Raw genomic sequence first — 16,310 nt, forward strand, 5'->3', positions numbered from 1 at the left:
TAAAATCTAGGCTCTGCTTCTTACTAATTAGCTGATTCAGGGCAAATATATTAACTTTTTTGTACTCCTAGGTTCCCCTTTGTGAATTTGGGATCATATCAGTTACTTTGGAATAATCTGAAAAGTCGTTTTAAAAAAATTGAGTTGTTTAATGATAAATAATTGGTTTAATAATGTATAGTATTTTTCAGATGTTGGAAATCTATGCAATTGTTTAAAAAGATAATGTTGATCTATATTTGTTGATATGGAAAGATTTTCACAGTATATTGTAGTAGTATGTATATTATGATTCCATTTTTTTAAGACTCCTAGAAAAATTCTGTGAGATAATAACCTAAGACATTAAGAATGTGGTAAGACTATGAGTGATTTTTAAAATGCACTTATACATGTTTTTCATTTTCTACAATGAATATGAACTACTTTTATACTTAGAGATAAACATAAATTAGCACTTTTCAGGCTGGTTGTAGGAATTAAGTGAAATGGTTTATTTAAAAGTTCAAAACCCATCTTGTGTTTAATGAAATGCATCTATTATTACTATTAGTTATATGGCTGAAAGCCTGCCACTATATAAGCATAACCATTTTGCTGTGACACGGAAGTGTTAAGTCTACCTAATTCAGAGTCCAAATTAGATGTTTAAAGACAATATATTAATAATTAAAAGAAACCGCTGACCAGGCCAAGACCAGCTATTATTGAAATAAATAAACCAATCTAGAGGAAAAAATAAATAAAAAATAAAATTCGCTTTATCAATTATCATGATAATTGAGCACCAACTATATTCTCCTATATATATTTGTACCCCGAAATACTAAAATAAATTTCATTACTTCGTTAGAATTTGTTTTTAAACAATTGGCTCTTTTTTCAAGTTTCTACTGTTCTCACATCAGAAAAGACTTTGTGAAAAATTGTCAGACATCATTACAATCTGAGGTCTTATTCCTTTGCTAAAAGAAGGTTATAATTCCATTACGCTACTTTCTGATTTTCATCATTAAGACCAAAGTAATAATAAATAGAAAATATTTTTCTTGTAGGAAAATTAAACTTAAACTCTAGCCTTAGACTTAACCTTAAACTCTAGCCAGTTTCCACTGAAGAACTTTCTCAGTATCTTAAAAGTCAACTACACTTAAATATTTATTTTTCACTTGGGCAGCTCTCAAATTAAAGGGATGTGAAGATTGTTCCATCGATTTTGTTCACTGAAGTTTGAATATAAAGATTGAGGTACATCTCTTACAGCTAACAAAGGGACAGGAACATAAAAATAATCTTGATAAATGAAGGAATTTCTACTTAATGTTTTCCTTTACTACAACATGTAAAGTTAAACCCTATACAAGCAAAGATGATATTTTATTGACTGAACCTACCTTTCAGGCATTTCTTGCATTGTTGCAGGAATGAGTACATCTGTAAGAACCTTAATCACAGCAAAAGAGAGTTAACATAAATCCTGACTTTATATTTCTATAGAAGCACACTCTATGCCAATTACTTTATATTCCTAGCTTTCTAGAGAATAACATGTTAACTCATTTCTGAAAGTCATACTTTAATCTCTGAATGTATTCAGGAGGTGTGTGTATGTGTGTGTGTGTGTGGCAAGGAGAGGGGGGATATATAGGGACATAGTTAAGCAGGTGACACTAATGTACTGAGTACAGAGAACTAATCATCTGAACAAAAAGAACACTGAAGAGAAAGGGCTAGACTCAGCCTTAAACGCGAGTGAGATGGTGAGTAGGACCTTGATGGTGAGTAGTTATTGATGAGAACCTGCAGAAAGAAGAAATTAGTACTGAAGATCTTGGAAAAGCTCATTTTACATGGCTCTACTTATAGGGCCCACTGTCTCTCCCTGGTCCACCATAAGGAGGAAAAACTTTGGGCATGAAAAGGTAAATTCCAGACTTTTGTGTTGGACTCAAAGAAACAGACCGTTTGTGGGGGATGGGGGTGAGGAGGTGGGGGGGTTGGATAGGGGAGAGGGTGGGGAAGCTATGCCTTAAGGACATTTCTTGGAGGTGTTAAGTGACAGTCCTAACAGCTTTACTTTGATGCTGGTAAATGTGTGTGCACGAACTCAGGCCTTTATTTACCTACTTTTGGAGCCTCCTTCTCTCCCCTTTCTGATTACTTTCCCATGTCTCAAACATTTCAGACAGTCAGTGCAAACTAAACCCTTTCTCTCCAAAAGATGAGATTCTAATTTGACCCAGAAAAGTGAGGCAATCTTGCTCTCCTTTGCCCTTCTTACACTTGAACTTGAACTAAAGTAGAGAATACTCTGCACTTACTCCTCTATTCTCTTATCCTGTGATGAGGGAGAACTGAACAGAGGATGAAAACACAAGGACTCTCATTCTGGTTCAAGCCCCCCTACCAGCCCTTAACGTGCAAATTTGCTTCTGGACTGAGTTTATGCAGCTTCTGCTGCACTTTTCTGTAAAGCTGAGAACATAGTAGCGGCAACTTAGAAGGATTTTACTTCCTAAATACTTAACAGGGCTCCAGCTTGGGTGTTCTTGCTCACTCGGATTATGTTTTAAAAGGAAAGCTTTTTTGTTTTTCTTATAGCACTTTAACAGATTAATGAAGACAAACTCATTTTAAAATACCTAGATTGCGGAGTTCCCGTCGTGGCGCAGTGGTTAACGAATCCGACTAGGAACCATGAGGTTGCGGGTTCGGTCCATGCCCTTGCTCAGTGGGTTAAGGATCCGGCGTTGCCGTGAGCTGTGGTGTAGGTTGCTGTGGCTCTGGCGTAGGCCAATGGTTACAGCTCCGATTCGACCCCTAGCCTGGGAACCTCCATATGCCGCGGGAGCGGCCCAAGAAATAGCTAAAAAGACAAAAAAAAAAAACACACCTAGATTGCAATACAGTTTTTTCCCTCCGCTTGGACCTGTGCTCCAGCTAGGGAATAGACTAGCTAATCTGGGCGATTAGCTTCACCCTCTTCCCCACTGACTGTCTGGCTAGATGGCCAACCAGGTTCTCTTTGTTTACAGTATCCTCATGATCCTTCTCCAGATACTTGGGAATCTATTTGATTTAAGAACAGAATTGGCCATTAATGCATTAATGCTAGAAATTTTCAACATGTTCCATGTAATAGTCCCTTAAGAATGTTTAATTCTGCCTTCCCCAAAACACTGATATTATGCAAAAGCCACTAAGTGATTTACTCTGAAAACACCTTAAACAGTTAATAAAAATTGTTTTTAATGGAAGTAGGTTACATTTAGAATCATTCTTAGCTGTAAACAGAAACTGATTTTGTTTTACTTAATATAAATTTACTTTAAAAATACATTCACTATTAAATATACACTATTAAGCTGTTTACTTTCTCATCAGAAAAAAGTATTAGTGTACTTTCAGCCAGAAATAACAAATTTATTGAAAATATACGGCAAAAATATAGATGGAATGCTTTTTTTTTTTTTTTTTTTTTGTCTTTTGTCTTTTTAGGGCTGCACCCGCAGCATATGAAAGTTCCCAGGCTAGGGGTCTAATCAGAGCTACAGCTACTGGCCACAGCAATACCAGATCCAAACCGCGTCTGCGACCTACTTTACAGCTCACAGCAATGCCTGATTCTTAACCCACTGACCAAGGCCAGGGATGAACCTACGTCCTTATGGATACTATTCGGGTTCGTTAACCACTGAGCCACGACAGGAACTCTGATGGATGCTCTTTAAAGAACCATATGGTTCATGTTTCAGACATCCTAAGAGCTTACCTTATACAGAATTGAATCACAAACACAGAAAATGTCAATGATAACAGGGTTTTCAAGCAGGGGAAGAAGATGATCAGGCATTCCTTGCCAAAAGTGTAGTAAGAAATGCTGGATCTAGTTGAGAGCAAAAAGTGCATACATTAAGATTTTTCCTTAGCATGAGCTCATATAACAAACAGGACAAGAATGTTTACACGATATAGTTAGCAAAGCATTCTTTGTCACTCTTACCTCCTCAAAGTTTCCATTTATTGCATTGTCCAGGATGCACTGGCAGTGAGTTTTGTACATCATTATCAGGGTGTCAACCTATTTCAAGGAAGAAAAATCTTAACAAAAGGACCTTTTCAATGCCGCCTTCGTTTTGTTCATGCATTCATTTGTTCGTGTATTCAAACACAATTTAAAAAGTCTTGTTATGTACCAGGCATTGTGCTCAATGCTGAGGAACCAAAAATAAAGGCACAATTCTTATTTCAAGGAGTATATTGCCTGGTGAAGGGAGAAAAGCAAGCAAATGGATAATTGCAGAGTACCATGAGAACAATGAAAAAAGGAGATTGTGCAGGGAACTGTGGGTCAAAGCGACACTGCAGTTTTCTGCCTAATAAGAAAATTACCTTTAATTAGAGAAATACATATAAAATGGTATACATTAACTCTTCACATAGTTTTATTAAAGAGGTGCTTATGCAGTGTGGTTTAGTGGTTTCCAGTTTTGGCTGTACGGTCAGTTAACTGAGCATCAGCTCTGCTGCACTAGTTGGCTTTGTCTCTGACTCCAGGCCTTATATATTTAAGTAAGGCAGTAATATCATACTACTCACAGGTGTTAAGGAAGATAAAATAAAATAAGATGTGATGTACATAGAATAACTTCTGGTACAAAGTATAAGATTTTACTATATTACCTAAAATTAGTAATAACTTCAAATGACTCCTGTACCAAAGATTTGAACATCAAATATCTGCTATGAAAATTCTTTAGTTCCATGCTGCCACTGATATTTGTATTGCATAGATGGAAAGTTTTAAACATACTTTAAAATTTGCAATGGATTAGAACTAGGTAATATTCTGGCAAATTAACAATATTCAAATTTTTAAAAATCTTTATTTTATAAGCTAGAAATATTCCTATCTGTTACAGGATGTGTGTTCTATGTGAGCAAGAACAGGCTTAGAGGTTAGAGGTGTAATCTTCACCTCTAGAACATCTGGATCTGAATGCTAGCTCTAAGCTGCCACTTACTAGCTATGTGATGTTGAGCAAACTACTTAATATTTATGCATTTTAATTTGCTCATCTATAAAATGGAGATGATAATAACAGTAAGTATCTATTTGTTAGGAGGACTAAATAAATTAACAGATGAAAGTGACTAGAGTAATCCATGATATAAGTGAAGAAATTTACTGTTGTTAACTATTTTTGTCTCTATAGTAAATAGGGTGACAATGGTGATGGGAGTGTCTTTGCTCTCCAACCTTTATCCCTGCAGTCCAGGGACAGCACATATCTTTGTGGTTTAGCACAAAGTCGTATAATGATGACATGCAAGTTATCAATCTACCTCCAAGGAGGTAAGCTGACTACAGATTGCCTCTATATGTCACTATTATTGCAAATGAGACATGCTCTTTAAGCAAAGATATATTTTTAGATGGGTCGCCAAGACATATTTTTTTAAATGAGGATCAGGACAGCATGAAAGATAGAAAGGAATTCATAATGGTTGTCAAGAATTAAGCCTTTGACCCCTGAAACCTGCTAAAGTACAAGTAAACTTTTATCTTCACAAGTATTTCCATTTATTTGTGTCAAAATGTTTTCTTCTGTATGCAAATCATCAAAAATGTTAAATCTTACTATCGGCCCTTTGTATTTTGTTTGTTTTTGCTTTTTAAGGCCACACCCACGGCATATGAAAGTTCCCAGGCTAGGGGATGAATCAGAGCTACAGCTGCCGGCCTACACCACAACCACAGCAACCCAGGATCAAAGCCTTGTCTGCAACCTACACCACAGCTCACGGCAACACCAGATCTTTAATCCACTGAGCAAGGCCAGAGATTGAACCCGCTTCCTCATGGTCACTACTAGGATTCGTTTCTCCTGCACCACAATGGGAATACTCTGGCACTTTGTTTATATAATATTTAATACTATATATTAAGTATTACATATTTATTAAATATTATATACATTATTTTATTTACTATGGTATATTATTTAATATTATTAATATTAATATTTAATATCACTTATTTATTTAACACATATTATTAAATATTTAACAATACGTTTTCACTATAGCCTATTTTGCATTCTTTATAAACATAATTTTGCTCAATTTTCTGAAAACAGAGATCACGCTACAGAGGGCAGGGGCAGAGGCAAGGCTTAGCTCCAGTCAACTCAGTGAGCATGTGGTGGGGGTGGCAACTGCCTTGAGTGACACTTTGATGGAGCAGAAAGCAGACCTCTCAGCTTAACTTAACCCCTCACTGGGGTCAGCTTCTCACTAAGCAGTCGGCATCCTTTATACCTCAAGAATGCAGATGCTTAAAGTGCCTTAGCTTCAGTCCCACCCCTCTTTCTAGGACCAGACAAGTTACCTGGGGAACCTGGCTACTGGCTGAGAAAGTAAAAGGCCCAGCTGTCCTCAAGAGACAAAGAGGAGTATTAGTCCCCAGTGCTCAGGATGGGGAACACTGGGAATGAACTTAGAAACCCGGAGTTATTTAAGCATCATGAGACCAGTTTTTCAAGTTGACAGGTAAGGAATTCCTCAGAGGCAAGCAAAGAAGCTGAAATAAGCTATTGGGACATGTTCCTCATTTCTCTCTTTTTTTTTTTTTTTCCCTTTGTTACTCTATATACACCCTCCTCACCTAGCATATTTACATAGTAAACATATCCTTGATATGTTGGCATGTAAGCAGTCCTCTCCACAAAGGTGAGCCAACAACACTCTCCCCCAAAGAACTGTGCTCCCTGAGGTCCTGCAGATTTCTAAAGGTTTCCCACAAACTGCCACATGTCAGCATTTACTGGGGGTGGGGAGTTTCCTCGGTCTGGTGGTTAGGGCTTGGTGCTTTCACTGATATTGGCCTGGGTTCAATCCTTGGTCTAGGAACAGAGGTCCCACATCAAGCCACTGCACTCTGCAGTCAAAAACACATTATCTGGAGGTGTCTCAAGTCTTAAGTCATAATATCATGTTATTTCTACAAGATTAAAAAAATGATGTGATAACCTTGAGAAATGTGATGGGAGAGGAGAATAGTAGGAAGTAGGCATGCTTCAGAGGACTTGCTTGGAATTAGCATCTGAGAATTACCATCAATATTTTGCCTGTTCTTAACTGGGAGAGTAAGTCTGCCATTAGAATGAACCCTAGAGGTTACGGTGCATCTCTACTTATCTATCAATGACCTTTTTAACAATGTGTCATTTTTATTTCCAGTTTCTACAAAAGCCTATTACTAAAGTAATGCAACTGGGCATTGTTAATCATTTTCCTCTATCTTTACATCTCAAAAATATGAACTGACTTAAATATACTATGAAAGGTATTTTCCTCAAATGCTAATGAAAAATGAACTTTAGTTGAAAGAAGAATGCAGAAATCTTTATGCCCTGATTTAATAATAGATTCTGCTATTCACCAGTAGATACCCAGCAAATGACTCTAGAAGTATAGGAAGATTTAGCTTTAGACTTTACTACATAAGCATTGAAAATTTGTTTATAAACTGAATTTCACAAAACTGTTTTTTCTTTAATTTTCAAAAATTTTGCAACCAGAGCACAGGGTTTTAGAATTGAAAAGAATCTTTGGAATCTTCAAGGGGATCCTTGCATACACCTAGGTATCTCCCCCTCAACAAATTCTGTCTTAGAGACATGCTTGATGACTATTTATTGAAATTAAATAGAGCTAATGAAAAAATGATGCTTATAATTAAATAAACTCCAAGTAATAGACACAGTCTAGTATTTTATTCCTTGAGATTGAATTTTAAATAAAAAAATAATCTTTAGTCTTTTGAGGTTTATTTTACCACCTTCTGATTACTACTATCATGGAGATGGTAAATAATTAATTGGAAAGCCCTTAATCAATGTTAGTAAACATTTGGCCCTCCTATAAATCAGTCAATTATGTTTGATTATGTAGATTTCTGATAGCTTCCTGCCACGGCCATGAGATTCCCAGCAAATTGAGATATGGAACCAACATATCATAAAATCAATAGAGAAGTATCTTTAATTGATACCTTGTCTTTAGAAATGCATCCTTGGTACACAAGGTGTTGAGCACTGGGGAATTCTGGAAGAAGTGTTCCAGTTTTTGAGCTAAGCGAATATTTACGAGTGAAGCCACCCTATAATTTAGAAAAATGAAAAGAAATAAATAATTGTCAACTGCTTGGCTCCAAAATACAATTCTGATAAAATGGAAACCTATAAAATTTCATTCTTCTTCATCCTGCAAAACATGAAAAATTAGGAGGTTTGGGTAAATTGTTTGCTAGATCAAGTAAGTGAATAAAGTAGACATTTAAGCAGAATTACTGTTGCCAAATCATAAATAGTTTCACAGCTGATATATTTTTCTTATAGTTTGGATTTTAGTTTTAAACATCTATCAGTTTTCAAAACTTTTAGAAATTTAATTTTAGCTCACAAGTTTACATTTGTTGAAGACATGTTTTGAATGATCTACTTTTAGACTACCAAAATTATTTTAAATGGGAAGAACTGAAGTTGCCAAATTCATTTATGGATTACCAAATAATTAATGGATTAAATAGGTGAGATGATAAGAAATTAGTTTATTTAGCCTCAGAAGTAATTAGTGGTAAAATTGTGATTGGTATCTAACTCTTCAGATTCCCAAACTAGTAATCTAGATTTTCCCAGCTCAACCTTCCTCCCCTGACCAAATTCAGATATTTGTTATTTTTTTGACTCCTTTGGGGAAAGGATACCTCTGGTAGTTTTCATAAATTAGAAAAAGTGACATATAAATAGCATATAATACTGCAGTGCTAATGTATCTAAAGAAACTCATATAGAAAGACAGAATGCATATTCATGATGGAACCAGAGCCTTAGCAAATCAGTCTCCCAGATCACTAATAATTGTTCCTTTTCCACAAACAAAAATTTAACAAACTGGATTGTAATAAAATGTCTTGGCAAAGAATGAAATGACTATGGTAATTGAAGTAAAGTGATCCTGACTAGGACCAAACTTCATTCTTTCCAGTAGTTTTCTTGCATTTGCTTCTCAAGTTTCTGTGTTTCTTTGTCACTGTCATATTGAAGATGTTTACTAGACAAAAATTTCATAACTTACATGGGTAGACAGATAGTCCCTACCCTGTCTTATCATTCCCCAAATTTGTAGATTCTTATAGACTTATCATGAAATCAGAAGGAAGTTGGGGGGACTTTTGAGTCTTTAAACACCAGGTGCTTTAGAAACAGTAATTTCTTACTGACTGATTTGATGTAAGCTTTCACACAATTTTTATATTAAAACTACAGTAAAAACTTATTACTTTCAGGTTAGGTTTTAGTTTTTAAACTCATTAATCTTTATTTTCAAGTATGGAGAGAGAAGGATTATTCTGATTAAATAATTTTGAAGAAATTAGTAAGCAACCACTACATAAATGCTTATCATAAGCTGAGATAACAGTACAGTTAATCAAACTGAATTTAGTCTTAATTTAAGATATGTTTCAAAGATTTTTAATTGCTTCATGCTATCATTTATGAGTACCAATTATCATTGTACTGTCAAAGAATGGTACTATCAATGAATAAGGAAAAATAATAGCATGCAAGAAAACAAAGAATTTAATCTGGAAGGAAATGGTATGGCAAAATATGAAACTAACATTTGATATATAAACATAAAAAAATAAACCTAAATTTTTAATTTAGGAAGTAACACTTTTTTCTTATAATTTTTCTTTTGGGGAGATTATCACGTTTATTCCTCTCAAGATATAATTTGGTGAGATTGGAAAAGAGAGACAAAGAAATAGAAACCAAAACTGACAACACATAGTGGATTAAATTTAAGTTAGGAATATGAGAATAGTCTCATTTCCATATAATAAATATAATTAGTAATCAAAAATTTTTCTATAAAGGAAAAAAAAAACAGGCCTAGGATATTTAACAGGGGAATTTTATCAAGCATTCAGGAAACAAGTCATTTAAAAATTAAAAGTTTTTTTCCAATGGAAATGAAGGATTACTCCCAAATTCATTTAAAAATTTTTATGCCAAATTGGACAAGGACAGAAAAACAAAGAAAAATTATTGGTTAATCTTGCTTATTGTCAAACTTGGCAACAGTACCAAACAAAATAATAGCAAACTAAGTCCAGCAAACTATAAGCAAGACCATAGCCATATTAGGTTTAAATTGATCACATTAACAGAAAAAAAAAAAGGAGAATAACATGTATTATAAAATCAACTCAACTAATGCAGAAAGAGCACTTATTTAAAATTCAACTACCATTTACTACTCTGTGTGTGTATGTATGTGTGTGTGTGTAAATCAGGTGACTTTTCCATTGACTTTATATTCAGCAACTTTGCTAAAAATCTCTTGTTAATTGTAGCAATTGTTTGTGCTGTTTTAGTTAATTTTAAATGCAATCAACATCAGTTGCAAATAATGCTAGTTTTGTTTCTTCCTTTTCAATATTTAATCTTTCATCACTTTTTTTTTTCTTTTCTTACTGTTCAGGCTATTAACTCTAGTACAATTTGAATAAAAGTGGGGAGAATAGCAACTTTCTCTGATTTGTGATTTTTAAGAGAATGTCTATCCATTTCCTTATCACACAGATCAACATACACATTGTGGGAGTTTCAAAAGGAAAAGGAGAGAGGGAAGAGAGATTATTTGAAAAAATAATGCCTCAAAACATCCAAAGTTTGATGAAAGACATGAATAGAAACAAACAAGAAACTTAACAAGCTCCAGATAGGATGAACTCAAAGAGACGTACACTCAAAGAGATGTTATTATTTTGTTTGGTACTGTTGCCACATTATAATCAAATTTTCAAAATATAAAGATGAGAGAATCATGAAAGCAGAAAAAGAGAAGCAATTCATTACCTACAAGGGATTCTCAATAAGATTATCAGTAGATTTCTCAGCAGAAACTTTGAATTCCAGATTGATGTATTTCAACTGCTATGAGAAATAAACTGTTGACCAAAAATTGTATACCTAAAACTGTTTTTCAAAAGTTAAACAAAAGCTGAATAAGGTTGTTACTACTTGACTTGTTCTACAATAAATACTAAAGGGAGTTCTATGGGTTAGAATGAAAGGACACTAGATAGTATCTTGAAGTTGTATGAAAAAATAAAAATCTCAGTAAAGGAAAATACATGGGTAATTTTAAAAGCTAGTGTTATTATAACAATAGCTGTAATTCTGCTTTTGACTTTCTACATGATTTAAGAGATTTTTTAAAAAAAATTATTAGTCTAAAAGCTAATACTATTGTAAGTTTGGTTTGTAACTCCACATTTTGTTTTCTGAATAATTTAAAGACTTACATATTACTAAAAAGACTATTATCATATATTTTGGACACACAATTTATAAAGATCTAATTTTGTGACATCGATAACTGAAAGAGATGGAGATGGAGCTGAAAAGGAGCAGAGTTTTTATATTATCGAAATTTAGCAGGTATAAATTCAAATTAAAATGTCACAAATTTAGGATATTAACCATGGTAACCAAAAAGAAAATAGTTATATAACATACAGTAAAGCAAACAAGAAGAAGATTAAAGTGGTTCACTACAAAAAAATCAACTAAATACAAAATAACAGTAACACAGGAAATGAGGTGTAAAACTGCTCTCTGGCATAAAAAAAAAAAAAAGCAAATAGCAAAATGACAGAAGGAAGTCACTCCTATGGGCAATTACTTTAAGAGTAAATGGATTAAATTCTCCAGTCAATCAAAAAAAAAGTCACTGGCAGAATAGATTTTTTTAAAGTATCCAATTATACAATGTCTACAAGAGACTCACTTTAGATACAAAGACACAAATAGACTGAAAGTGAAAAGTTGGAAGAAAATATTCCATGCAAACAGAACCAAAAGAAAACAGGGTGATGAAAGACTATACTAATATCATATAAAATAGGCTTTAAATAACAAAATATTATAAAAAATAAAAAGGATATTATATACTAATAAAAGGTTCAATAAATTAAGAAGAAATAACAATTTTAAACATTTACACACCTAATAACAGACCATCAAAATATATGAAGCAAAAAATGACAGAATTAAAGAGAGAAATAGTTCTACAATAACAGCTGAAGATGTCAATACCCCATCCTTAGTTACGCATGGAACAAAAAGACTGAAGGTAAGTAGGTAAACTGAGGATTGAGCAGCACAATAAGCCAACTAAATCTTATAGACATATGCAGAACACTCTACCAAACAACAGAATACACATTTTTCACAAGTGCATATATAATATTTTCCAGAAGAGATTATATATGTTGGCTATAAATTGAATTTCAATAGATTTTAAAAGAGATATGATACAAAGTATCTTCTCTGATCACAATGAGATGACAGAAGGAAAACTGGAAAACATCACGAAGTTGAAGAAATTAAACAACACACACTTAACATATAGATCAAAGGAAAAACCATAAAGGTAATTTAAAAATACTTAGAGATGGATGACAATGGAACACGACACATAAAAACTACAGAATGCTGCGAAAGTAATGCTAAGGGAAGAAATGCTAAGGAAGATAGTTTTCAAATCAATAACCTGCATTTACAACTTAAGTAATTAGAAAAAGAACTAGGGAGTTCCCTGGTGGCTCAGTGGGTTAAAGGATCTAGAGTTGTCATTGCTGTGGTGAGGGTTCCATCCCAGGTCTGGGAACTTCCATGTGCTATGGGCATGGCCCAAAAAAAGAAAAGAAAAAAAGAGGAACAAACTAAACTCAAATGGGCAGAGGGAAGGAAATAATAAAGTTTAGAGAAGAGATAAATGAAATAGAGAATAGAAAAACAATCAAGAACAATCAAGAAAATCAATGAAACTTTTCTTCACAAATATCAAAATTTACCAACCCATAGAGTAGACTGATTAAAAAAATAACTAAAAAAAAAAAAGTAAAAGATAACTGAGTCTACTGAAATAAAAGGATCTTAAGAGAGTACTGTGAACAGTTATGCATCAACAAATTGGATAACTTAAGTGGATAAATTCACAGATACACAAATCCTACTGAGACTGACTCACAAAGAAACAGAATATACAAATCACTTTATAACTAGTAAGGAAATTGAATCAGTAATCAAATATCTGAAGAAAGAAGAATCTGGACATGATGATCTTACTGGTGAATTGTACCAAACATATATAAGAAGAAATAACAGCAATACTTCTCAAAGTTTTCAAAAAATTTAGGAGGAAACACTTTCCAATTTGTTCTCTGAGGCCAGCAATACCATGATACCAAAGTCAAAAACACTTCAAGAAAAGCAAACTACAGACCAAAATATCTTATGAACACTGACAAAAAAAATCCTCAGTGAAATACTAGCTAACTGAATTCAGTGGTGCATCAAAAGGATTATACAATATGACCAAGTGAGATTTATTCCTATAATGTAATGTATTATTCTGATAATGAGATTTAGTACCGTAAAGGGATGGTTCAGTGCACAAGACTCAGTCAATGTAACATACCACATCAATAGATTATTTCAATTTTCACATAAAAAGTTTGTCACCTTTACGTAATAAGAACACTCAACAAACTAGCAATAGAAGGAAACTACCCAAATACAAACACAAATCTTATGAAAAACTCACAGCAAACACTTTACTTAATGGCGAAAGATTGAAAGTATTTCCTGTAAGAGTAAGAAGAAGGCATGGCTACTCATTCTTACAACGTCTATTCAACTGTAAGTTCTAGCTAGAAAAATTAGGTAAGAAAAATAAATAAAATGCATCCAAATTGGAAAGGAAGAAATAAAATTATCTCTGTTTGTAGACAATATGATCTTATATGTGGGAAAACTTAAAGACTCCACCAAAAAAAAAAACCCTGTTAGAATTAATATATGAATTTGGCAAAGTAGCAGGATACGGTCAACATGCAAAAATCAGTTGTATTTCTATAATATAAAAATGAACAATCCTAAAAAGAAATTAATGGTAACATCAAAAATAGGTAAGAATTAACTTAACCAAGGAGGTGAAAGACTTGAACAATGAAAGCTACAAAACATTGCTAAACAAAAAAGTTAAAGAAAACATAAATGGAAAGACATCCTATGTTCACAAATTGGAAAATTGTTAAGATGTCAGTGCTACTCAAAGCAATCTACAGATTCAATGCAAAATCTCATTGATTTTTTTTACATAAATAGAAAAATCCATCCTAAAATTCATCTTGAGGTATCCCAAAGAGTAAAAACAATCTCGAAAATGAATAAAGTTGGGCGATTCACACTTCCTGATGTCAAAACTGCTTCCTATCAAATTACAGCAATTAAAACAGTATGGTACTGGAGTTCCTGATGTGGTGCAATGGGATCAGCAGCACTGGGACACAGGTTTGATTCCAGTGGACATAGTGCGTTAAGGCCTCTGCACTGGCACAGCTGAGGTATAGATCCTGGCCCAGGAATCCATGTGCTGAGGGTGGCCAAAGAAACAAAAAAACAGTGTGGTGTTGACATAAGGACAGATCTATAGATCAATGGACTAGAATAGAGAGCTCAGAAATAAACCTTCATGAAAATAGTCAAATGATTTTGACAAGGGTGCCATGAATATTCAACAGGAAAAGGGCAGTCTTTTCAACAAATGGTGCTGGTAAAACTCAGCATTCACATGCAGAAGAATAAAGATAGGCCTTTACTCAATACCACATACAAAAATTAACTCAAAAATAGATCAAAGGCCTAAATATAAGACTTAAAATGGTCCAGCTGTGGCACAGCAGGTTAAGGATTCAGCATTGTCTCTGCCATTGTGCAGGTCCAATCCCCAGTCCCAGCACAGCATGTTAAGGATCCAGTGTTGTCTCGGCAGAGGTCACAGCTGGGATTGGATCCCTGGCCTGGGAGCATCCATATGCTGTGGGTGCAGCTGGAAAACACAAAAAACAAAAACAATGTGAAACTCTTAGAAGAAAACAGGGCAAAATCTTCACAACATTGGATTTGGTGATGATTTCTTGGATATGATACCAAAGGCAAAAATGACAAAAACATAATTTAACAAAGCAGACTTCATAAAAATTAGAAATTTTTGTGCATCAAAGGACACTATCAAGAGAGTAAAAAGGTAATTTGTGAAATGGGAAAAAATTCACATCTCATTAATATGAGATTAATATCCAGAATATATAGTGAGCTTGTAAAACTTCAAAAACCTGATTCAAAAATGGAAAAAGTCCTTGAATAGATATTTCTCCAAAGAAGATATACCAATATTCAATAAGCACATGAAAGATGTTCAACATTACCAATCATTAGAGGAATGCAGATCAAAACCAAAATGAGATGCCACTTTATCCCCATGAGGATGGCTAGTATAAAAAACACACACAGAAAATAACAAGTATTGGCACGAAGGTAGAGAAATTGGAATCCTTCTGCACTGTTGGTAGGAATGTAAAATGGTATAATGCTGTGTAAAACAGTATGATGATTTCTCAAGAATAAAAAATATAATTACTTGGGAGTTCCCATCGTGGTGCAGTGGAAACAAATCCGACTAGGAACCATGAGGTTGCGGGTTCGATCCCTGGCCTTGCTCAGTGGGTTAAGGATCCGTCGTTGCTGTGAACTGTGGTGTAGGTTGCAGATGCGGCTCGGATCCTGTGTTGCTGTGGCTCTGGCGTAGGCCGGTGGCCACAGCCCCAGTTGGCCCCCTAGCCTGGGAACCTCCATATGCCGTGGGAGTGGCCCTAGAAAAGGCAAAAGACAATATATATATAATATATATATAATTACTGTATGACACAGTAATTCCACTTCTGTGTGTATCTCCGAAAGAATTGAAATCAGGGTCTCAAAGAAATACATGTACATCCATGTTCTTAGCAATATTATTCACACCAGCTAAACCATGGAATTAATCCAAGTATCCACTGACAATGAATGGATAAGCAAAATGTTGTATATACATACAATATTATTCAGCCTTAAAAAGAAGAAAATTCTGATATATGCTATATCATAGATGAAACTTGAGGACATTATGCTAAGTGAAATAAGGCAGTTACAAAAAGACAAATACTGCATGGTTACACATATATGATGTGCCTAGAATAGTCATAAAGTAGAATGGTAGTTTCCAGGGACTAGGGGAAAGGAGAAATGAGGAGTTATTTTTTAATGAGTACAGAGTTTTAGTTTTGCAAGATTAAAAAGAGTTCTGAGGAGAGATGGTGGTGATGGTTGTGCGACAATATGAATGTA

The 16,310-nt window shown here is 34.2% G+C and overlaps 1 protein-coding gene across 3 annotated transcripts in view; it reads right to left on the reverse strand.

Moving 5' to 3' along the window:
• RFX6 (regulatory factor X6) overlaps nucleotides 1-16,310 on the reverse strand; it is a 61,434-nt gene that overhangs the window by 15,379 nt on the left and 29,745 nt on the right. For 2 of the 3 annotated variants that reach the window (XM_021089153.1, XM_021089140.1), the window contains exons 7-10: nucleotides 8,057-8,164; nucleotides 4,004-4,081; nucleotides 3,773-3,886; nucleotides 1,395-1,444 (exon numbers count right to left, since the gene is read on the reverse strand). In XM_021089153.1, coding sequence (XP_020944812.1) covers nucleotides 1,395-1,444; nucleotides 3,773-3,886; nucleotides 4,004-4,081; nucleotides 8,057-8,164 — 350 coding nt within the window. The remainder of the gene's footprint in view (nucleotides 1-1,394; nucleotides 1,445-3,772; nucleotides 3,887-4,003; nucleotides 4,082-8,056; nucleotides 8,165-16,310) is intronic. The other variant, XM_021089145.1, reaches the window with a different exon arrangement.

Source organism: Sus scrofa, chromosome 1 (genome assembly GCF_000003025.6).
Source record: "Sus scrofa isolate TJ Tabasco breed Duroc chromosome 1, Sscrofa11.1, whole genome shotgun sequence".
NCBI lineage: Eukaryota > Metazoa > Chordata > Mammalia > Artiodactyla > Suidae > Sus > Sus scrofa.